At 40.7% G+C, this 9,250-nt stretch overlaps 1 protein-coding gene and 2 long non-coding RNA genes across 3 annotated transcripts in view; all 3 read right to left on the bottom strand.

Moving 5' to 3' along the window:
- Window positions 1-1,507: 1,507 nt before the first annotated feature.
- LOC149213453 (uncharacterized) overlaps window positions 1,508-9,250 on the bottom strand; it is a 188,967-nt gene continuing 181,224 nt past the window's right edge. The window contains exon 5 of the mRNA XM_089392019.1: window positions 1,508-1,680. Within this exon, the coding sequence (XP_089248145.1) occupies window positions 1,650-1,680 (31 nt within the window). The 3' untranslated portion in view covers window positions 1,508-1,649. The remainder of the gene's footprint in view (window positions 1,681-9,250) is intronic.
- On the bottom strand, window positions 2,503-4,867 carry LOC149213457 (uncharacterized). Its single transcript, XR_016250811.1, has 3 exons — window positions 4,723-4,867; window positions 2,835-3,859; window positions 2,503-2,546 (listed from the first exon to the last, which is right to left on the bottom strand). It is a non-coding gene; the product is annotated as an uncharacterized LOC149213457 (long non-coding RNA).
- Window positions 4,964-5,892, bottom strand: LOC149213456 (uncharacterized). Its single transcript, XR_016250812.1, has 2 exons — window positions 5,825-5,892; window positions 4,964-5,525 (listed from the first exon to the last, which is right to left on the bottom strand). It is a non-coding gene; the product is annotated as an uncharacterized LOC149213456 (long non-coding RNA).

The following is a 9,250-nucleotide window of genomic DNA, read 5'->3' as shown; positions in this document are numbered from 1 at the left end:
TCCTAACATGGTGGTTACTGGTTACATAGTAACTAATTGTCACTCTATGGTCATTTTATTTACTCTTCAATCGACCAATCTTTCCCGGTCTCTGACAAAAATACGCTGTCAAGAACAATATTTCAGCACTGTGCTTAAGTTGTTCAAGTCCACCTTTAATATCAGAGTTGCTACCATATAAAATCATTTTTGTGTCTTTTTAAACAAATCGCCAAATTGTACATGATAATGGATCCCAGTAGCACATATCTTTGCTACTTTGAAGTGATCTACATAAACATGAGAAAAACAACAATTTCCTGGTTTGAGGGTTTATTTATTTTTTTAATTCGCATCCTCAAAGAGGGTAAATCAGTCACAATAAAACAGTTTTAAGTAAAGTAATATTTTATAGCAAATCCACAGGGCATGAAACAAATTAGCATAATAAATACAAGCAATCCCTTCTGTGACAAATCCCAAACTAGACTTGTAGAATAAAGATGCCTACAATTAGACATAAACAGAAGTTCAATAAGCCAAAATGATACAAGAATAATACAAACCAGTATATGAGATCTGGAAGGATGCTACAATGGCTCACAGACATAAAGGATTCCATTAGGCATTCTCCTCCTAATGGAGCTCTAACAGAGAGAGCAATAGCCCATGCTGTTCCAGAATTCAATAACCCTGCTGCATCTGAAGAATGCACTTCTTTTTGTGGTGGAGTTTGGACTGCAACCTGTTCGTCAAGCGAGGATAAAACTCAGATTAGAAAGCACACTGGAATGATAATGCCTGTTACTAACCAATGGGAAATTATATAGAGGCTCAAAGTTGATGTCTTTCACAATCTATGAAACTTGAAAGTAGAAACTTTGGCAAATAATACGTAGATAGAATAACCAGTATTGATGAAATACAATAGAAATTCATGAGATAAATGGGTAACAGACATTCATAGAGCAATAACAAAATAGTTGTTTAGTATAGAGCCTGTGGACTTCTTATGCCTAAAGTCGGACAGAGTAACAATAATGATTAACAAGTAAGGTTTTATATATATTTACATCGAGACTTATACTGGCCCTTTGAATGACACCCTAAGCATGCTGTGGAAAGCAATGAGAAAGGCCTGGAATTGTTGCAAAAATCCAAGAATAAAAACTTGCAGCTGTTATTTCAACATTTGCATATGATGTTTTACTTGAATTCTCTCAGTGTAATTCTTCTCTGTCAGATTCAGAACAAATCACCATTGCTGATCTTACAAGATGATTTATTTCTGGGAGCTGTATACTACTTGCATCTTCTTTCCCTAAATGTAGATCTGGAAACCATGCATGATGTTCCATAAGCCAACAGAACCACAAAAATACATAGATGTCATTTTCACTGAAGTGCCCATCAATTTTGTCAGTTTCATGATCTGTAACTTTCAGCTTTGAAGGAAGTTGAGCCCTTTTCCTTACTTCATGAAAGAGCATAAACAGCAGCTTAACAGATTGAGATGCAGATGTTTGCATGCAGCACTTATCATAACCTCTCAAGAATGCTGGCCAAAATACTTGCCCATCTTGTGGAGTAAAATAGATTGAAACTATTGTTGGACCAAAATCTGTCAGCAACTTTAGGCAATTCAGCAGGGACTGCATACTCTTCACTCTCTAACTTGAAGAACGTACAACGAAGACATTCCTGAAAGACAAGAAACCATGTAAACAGCCGCCAATTAGTTACAAGAAAATTCAGAAGTTACAAACGAAGAAATAAAACAGAATCTTATAACTGGATATGTACAGAAATCAAATGTTTCTAGGAAATTAAAAATTAAGATGCTCATGTTAGAACAGATCCAAGAAGGAGAAAATCGAATAGCTAAACTTTTATGATCCACCGATTAGAAAATTCTCCACCAGTCAAATATTGATAGATTAATAGAACCCATGAGCAAGCATCTGTTTCATGGTTAATTCTCAATGTCGTTGACATGGCTAATTCACATCCATTTCAAACACTTCCGGGATGACGCATTACTGCCACCATCAGCCATAAGTTCGCAGGGGTTAAAAGATATCTTTATAATTACACGGCTCGAAATGCAACCAACAATAGAAACAAAAAAATACCCAAAAAACAGTGATATCTTCGTAAGTGAAACATTGCAGAAGTCCAATTTCCCCCAAAAACCTACCACTCATCAAAATCACCAAAAACACAACGTTGTAAGCCACACGAAAAATCTGAATGCACCCATAGAATGAAATGCATATTCGAGCTCGAAGACATACCACCGGCAAGCCGGTATTTTCTGAATACATCAAAATTCGTCTAGAATCAAATGAAAAAAAATTGCAAAACTACACTCCTGTGAAAAGTTGCAAGTGCATGCTTTAATTTTGATTCGATTCACATTCTGTTGTGGGTCGTCAGCCTGCTGCAGCACGACGTCCATCATATCCTTAGCCACATATCGGCCGGGGAGCCAACCAATCAATCGGTGAAAGTTGAACAAGATGATAAGGGCTGTTGCACTAGAAACAAATTAATCCTCCATCCCAAACCTGCCCCAAGAACCATGAATTTTCAATATTCGACCAAGAAATTAAAGATTTGGAAGGCATTTTCTTGAATGAAATAGGTCATCGATCGCCAACAGACCATTGCAAAATCTGCATGTCCGTAAGTTCTTATGAAAGTCTCTTTCAGAAGAAGGATTAAGGAATTTTGATACCTCACTTAACGCCGAGCATATTTTGCAATGGCCCTTGGAAATCGACTATCTAGTTCCTGGAATTAATAATTATAAGCTAATAATCCTCCTTATAAAAGGGATTTTGATACCCACTTACCCGACGAGCATATTTTGCAATGGCTGTTGGAAATCAACTATCTAGTTCCTTGAAAACTGGGGCTTCAAAGGCGGCTGATGCACCGGTGCTCATTGTTTTTTCCCTCGTGCGTGCAATATTGTTGCCGGCATAGTGAATAGCTTTGCAAAAATGACTGTAGTTTCACTTCTCACTATTGTCACCGAACTCTCTGCATTTTGTCAAGAATATGGGGAGTTCTCTGGCTGTTCTGCTACCGATATCATGCAATACTGTATAGCGGCTTTATGCGAGACATAGGAAATCATGGAGCTTTGTTGAAACTTCAGATCTAGAAGATGCTCCGGTGAAGAAACAAACATACTAATTATTCCAATTATTAAACAGACTAATTATTCCAGAGTCTAAAAAAGTACCAGACGTGCATCTTCCCATTAACAAGTTTGAAGTCAGAACTGTCCAAAATGCTAAAGAAACTCTATAGTAATTCATAGGTATGGAGAAACAAAAGGTGAATGCATGAGAAAACAAACTCTATTACATCTAACTGTGTCCTATGTTTTCCCAATGATTTTTAATGCATTCACACAGATTGGACAAGTTTTTCCCTACAATTACTGCCTTTCAATTAGTGGAGTCATATCGTGAACTATTGATTCATTCGCCTTTTGCCTTTTGCTTCTCCATAACTAGGTCGCTTGAGAGCTTCTTTGGCATTTGGGAGAATTTTGACTTCAAATTTGTTAATGGGAAGATTGCGCCGAACAATTTGTGTCATTTTTTCAGACTCTGGAATAATTAGTTTGCTTGTTTGTTCACACGGGGTGAATTCCGAATCTGAATTTTCAACAAGCTCTATGATTTCCCATACCTCCTCGTAGTAAGCCTCTATACAATGTTCCACAACATCAATAGCAAAATGAACAAAGAACATGCCATATTCTTCACAGAAAACAAAAAACTCGATGAGAATATTGAGAAGTGAAACTGCAGTCATCTTTGCACAACTCTTCTTCATGTTGAAGGTCTTTTCGTCCTGCTAATTTCTGTTTACATCAAATTCTTCTAGAAATTCAGTCTATCACCTCTCATCAAAAAGAAATGCTGAACTACACTCATGATCATAAACATAAACAGAGAGTGCATCAAGCGTAAACCTATTGAAAATTTTATAGTCTTTTCATCTTCTCACACGGAGTATCAAATTGAGTTGATGGCATCACCAGAGAACCCAAAAAAGGATCTCACTCAACACAATCAATTCCTTGCTCAGCAAAATCTACTACTAGCATTTGCATCAAAAGGTGCAGGGACGCGTCAATAGTGTTTCGGGATATTGAGACCCTTCGAATATATATACAATAACATTTGAAATAAAGGCAGAAGGATATGCCGGCCTTGGCAATGAAAACCACATTGCTTGGAGCAAAAATAAAATAGAGGAGGAAAAGGAAAATATTCTTCATTATTATGATACACATCCTACTCCACTGGATATATAAAAGGACTCGCCAATGGCACTGAGGATGGCTATTGACTAATTGAAACTGGTTAAGCCAGGCTCACAGATTTGATGTCAACTGCATTTTAGTGCATATGTTTGAACTTGAAGCCTCAACACATGTGGAAAAGCAAATCGAAGCCACCCAAAATCTTGATCAACACGTTTGAAAGTAAATCGAAACAAACCCAAAATGAGGCAATGATATCCCAATCTTATCAGTTGTAAATAACGTACTCAAGCTTTCACTTTACAGGAATCAAATAGAATACAAAAACAAGAAAGGACCAAAGTTAAAAGATCACAAAATATTGTTGTGTCAGACAGTGAATATGGAAACCCATTCAAGTACAGCTAACAACATCACTGCAAGTTTAAAAGACTATCACTCCAAGATAGGAGGCATACCATTTAGCGCAAAACAGTCAAAGATCTCTTTGGCACAGAGCTGGGTGAAATATTAATTGTTGATACTGATCTTGAGGGTTTTTTTGGAGAATTACTGAATTCTGCTATTTGGATATGTATCCTGTTTCCTTGTTCGTTGCCGATTTACCATGCTTACAATACTTGTTCTTTTCTTTGCTTGAAAATGCAGACTGAGTGGAATCCATCTCATCCTCACAAGATGAAACTGCAGATCCCTCACTTTGGGAGCTGAAATGATCATGATCACAGTTGTTCGAAGATCTCACACTTCTAGAAACTGTTGGTGAAACAGATTGTCGCCTCGATCTATTTCCAGCCTCACTTCCAGGCCTTGATGCAGGAGACAACCCACGCCTTGATGCAGGAACTGAACCTATTGTCCTAGATATGGGCCGATCACTTATTGATGTAAGAAGCTTTGGAGGGGGCTCTACTGTGAACCCAGGAATGTTTTAATGCCAAGACTGTAGCTTTGGGGAGGAGGGCGTAGCACGGTTTGTTTTTCCAGATGAAGATGCACCCCTTGCCACTGAACCACCAGATCCAGGGCTAGATCTTCTAAGTGTTGGAGTTGGGAACCTTATGGACAGTGTGGAAGGCTTGGATGTTGGTGTAGATGGCCTGACTGAAGGTGTTAAAAATCGCAAAGTCGGACTCGCACTAGCACTTGGACCTGACGATGCCCTTGTCCTGACAAAGGTGTTTACACTGCTTGAACAAGATGATGGACTTGATCGACGTGGACTAGCACTGCTTCGAGAAGCCCTAGAAGTAATCTCCGTCTGAAATAGTGATCATGACAAATGCAATAAGCACTAAAGTACAAATCACGTTGTATGTAAGAATCAGAAAACATCCTCCTATATGCAACAGGAATCATAATAATACAATGAAATCGGCATATAAAGGGTACAACATCCTCTTGGAAGCCAAAATACCCGTATAAAGGGCATCATACATGTTGGATGCCCAAATGCCCTAATCATGCCTACACCAAAGCTAAATAAACAAAAGCATAAAAACGTAGCTTCCGACAATTCATTTCCTTCTCTAGAACGAAAAGTTTGCTTAAATCACTCACCCTTGATGTTGTAGGTTGACTTCGAGGTCTGCCTCTCTATGAAAGATTAACAGTTGGCGTTTCATTAATAAGTAAAAAAAAGAGTAAAAAGCTGATGCAAAGCACAGTAGTGCTTTGCAGTTTTTGGTGCACCTGTTTGACCTTGGTCTTTATGTATTTTTCTACTCTTTCATTGCAAAAATGCATCTTTCATTACAAAAATGCATCTTTCCTCAATAGATGAATATCAGGCCTTTTCAGTTTCAAGCGCCTGCCCATTATTATTATCTTATACACTTTGAACACGATGACCTTTGAACTAGCAGTTTGTTGAAATACTTCATTATAGTTCATATCAAAGGGTTCCCCTTTTTCTACTCTCCCATCTCCAACTCACCTTATCCTCTCATTTGAAAATGTCTCCACATTTCATCAAAACCCATTAACGGGCATCCTAAGGTTTAATCTCACAAATATGTTTGACCTCATTACTGTGAAACCATTGAACATAGAGTCATCAACACATTTAAGCATGTAACATAAGTTGTCTTTTATCAAAGTTCAAAAGTCCAAGATAAAATATAAGGACTTTCATCATCAATGTTGTAAACATCAGCATTGGGATAAAATCAGTAAGGGTTTGGAAAACCAAAAGATCATAAAAATCGGGAAAATATCGATAAAAAATCAATAAACATTGGCAAAATTAAGATACCATAAAAATATCTTTAAAAATCGGCAAACATCTGTTAGGCCAAGTGATCCGGATTTAAACAGGAACGCAATAGATTACAGAGATAACCATAAATACAGAGATGCGATAACCATATACACAAAGATGCAGCGGAAATAATACTTCATTTCATTACTGTAAAATACTGAAATATGCTTACAAACAGAAATGGAAAGAAACCAGCTAGGGCGATGGTAGCTTATCTCTGAGAAGAGATGTGGCGGCTACATGCCTCTGAACTGTTCCGAACTGTATTACAATGAGGCTCAAGGGCCTATTTATTGTTGAGAAACAATGGAAAACCCTTCACATCCCGAAACCTAGCCCTCGAAGATGAAACGCCAAATTGTGGGCCCCGTTTGGGTAAATTGGTACATCAATTTCCCGGGGTCGTAACTTTGGCATACGATCTCCGTTTGACGCGTACGATAGCTCGTTAGAAAGATCTATCCGAGAACTACCACTTTGGGAGGCAACATCGGTCCATGGACCCATGTTGCCCCAGAATCCCAAAAAAACGTCGTTTAGGGCCTCAAAACGGCTCTGGAAGTTCAGGACCCGAAAAACTGCTAAAAATAGTAAACTGTGCTACAATTTAGGAAACTGAAAAGACTGAAAGAGACAGTTGTGAGGGTCCAAATGGGTTGGTGGGTGGCCACCAACATCCACCTGGATCATTCCTCCCCCCTTAGGAAGCAATGGTCCCCATTGCGTTGAGTTCCTCCCTGAGATGAGGAAACTTCTGCTGAGTTGGTTCTCTGGTGAGCTGTTCTGTAATCTCTGATGTGTCCAGAAATGGTGGGAAGCATGGTCGACGATGGTCCACATTGAACACTCGGTGTAAGTGAAGGAATGGAGGAATGCTGTGCTTCAAAGCATTGTTTCCCATAGCCTTGGTACTGGTGTAAGGACCATATCGGAGTTGTTTGAGTTTCTGATGGGTTCTAGTAAGGCGTTCTCTTTGGAGATGCAACTAGACTTTGTTGCCCCCCTGAAACTTATGTGGTACCCCTGTGGGTGAGGAGAAGTTGTTCCTGTGTTCTGCCATGACCATATCCCTTTGCTGCTGCTGCTGCGTGGAGGAACCCTTTGCAGGGATCATGGATGTAGCAACGATATTCCCCTTACTTTGGGAGTGAACCAGACAGATGAATTTCCTGGTCTGTGATATGAGCTTGCTGCCTTTCTTGGTAGTGATCAAGGATGTGGCAGTAGGTGGGGCTACCTCTGGTATCCTGTATAATGAATTATTCAAAGAAATAATGACAGCACGAGGCCTTGACTCATACACAGCATGTCGCCTCCACAAGTATGGCTGGCCTAATAGTACATCGCAAACATCCAGAGGTGTAACATCACACAATACCTCGTCTGTGAAGGGTTTGATGCTGTAGGGAAGGCGGCACTGCTGGCGAACTTTCAGATCTCGTCCTTCGTGAAGCCACCCGATACTATACGGCTGCGGGTGCGGTATAGTCGGTAGGCCCAACCGCTTCACGACCTCTGCTGAAATGAGGTTCTTTTGGCTGCCACTGTCGACAATGAATTGCAGCGGCGAACCCTTCACCCACATCTGTGAGTGGAAAAGACGCTCCCCTTCCTCTGGATTTTCGAGCTCATCTTTCTGGATCTTGGCGGTGGCAACAGTTGCGCTGGGATCCGCATCAATGATCTGCTTCCCTTTGCCATTCCCCTTGTCGAGTTCTGGCTCAGGGTCGGAACATGCATCTGATTCGGAAGCCTTCAACTCGGCCACCAGTGACTGCTTGGTCCGACACTCACTTGTGTTATGAGTGGGACTCTTGTGGAACTCACACCACTTTCCTGTGTCCTTCTTCGGCTTCATGGTGTTGTTCTTTTCTTGCGGCTTCGGCAGGTTGTCTTGGGTCACCCCGCCTTGGCTTTGTCCTTTGGGCTTCGGATTTGTAGATCCAAAGTCTCGCTTCTTCTGTTTGAACTTTTGCTCGATTTTGACAGCGTATCGATATGCTGTGCCGAGTGAGGAGATGTTCAAGAACCCCATCTCTTCCTGGATGTATCTGTGTAGGCAGCCACGGTATTTGAGTACCAGATGTAGCTCAGAATCTTTGATACCCAACTGTGTGCGAAGGGTATGAAAAATGTTTGTGAACTCCGGCACATCTTGGTCTCGTCCCTGCCGCAGTGTGGTCCATCTGATGTATTTGTCCTCATAGCTTCCGACAGGGTAGTACTGCTCCTTGATGGCATCCCGGAAGTCATTCCAAGTGGGTGCGGCTGAAAATAGTGAGCCTGTACTTTCATCCTTCTGCTCGCAGTAGGTTTCCCACCAGTCCTTGATGTGGGGGGCTGCTTTGAGAAGAGCGAAAACGATCTTTTCCCGACTTGAAAATTCATGAACAGAAAAATACCCATCTAGCAGATTTAACCATTTATCTACGGCATCTGCGTCTATTTGACCCTCGAATATGGGGATTTCAAAATTAACTTGTACCTTGAACGGTGTGGAATTTCCAGAGTCGCTGTTGGAAGCCGATGCGTCGCCTCTGGGTAGCCGCTGAAGGATCTGCGCGAAGCTATCCATCATCGCGTTCCTTTGTCGCTCGAGCGCTTCTTCGAGCAAGATTTTGATAGGATCTCCTGCCCCCTCGTCTTTCTTCTCATCCGCCATGGGAGGCCGTCGGGATTTTCGAGGCTGGTCTTGCAAAGGTTCGACCAGTTCAAGCCCTAACTCC

The sequence above is a fragment of the Pinus tabuliformis genome, chromosome 1_1 (assembly GCF_031772625.1).
Source record: "Pinus tabuliformis cultivar Carrire ecotype Pingquan chromosome 1_1, CPIR1, whole genome shotgun sequence".
Classification (NCBI taxonomy): Eukaryota; Viridiplantae; Streptophyta; class Pinopsida; order Pinales; family Pinaceae; genus Pinus; species Pinus tabuliformis.
The sequence above is the reverse complement of the archived record's forward strand: the minus strand, read 5'-3'. Positions and strand labels throughout refer to the sequence as shown.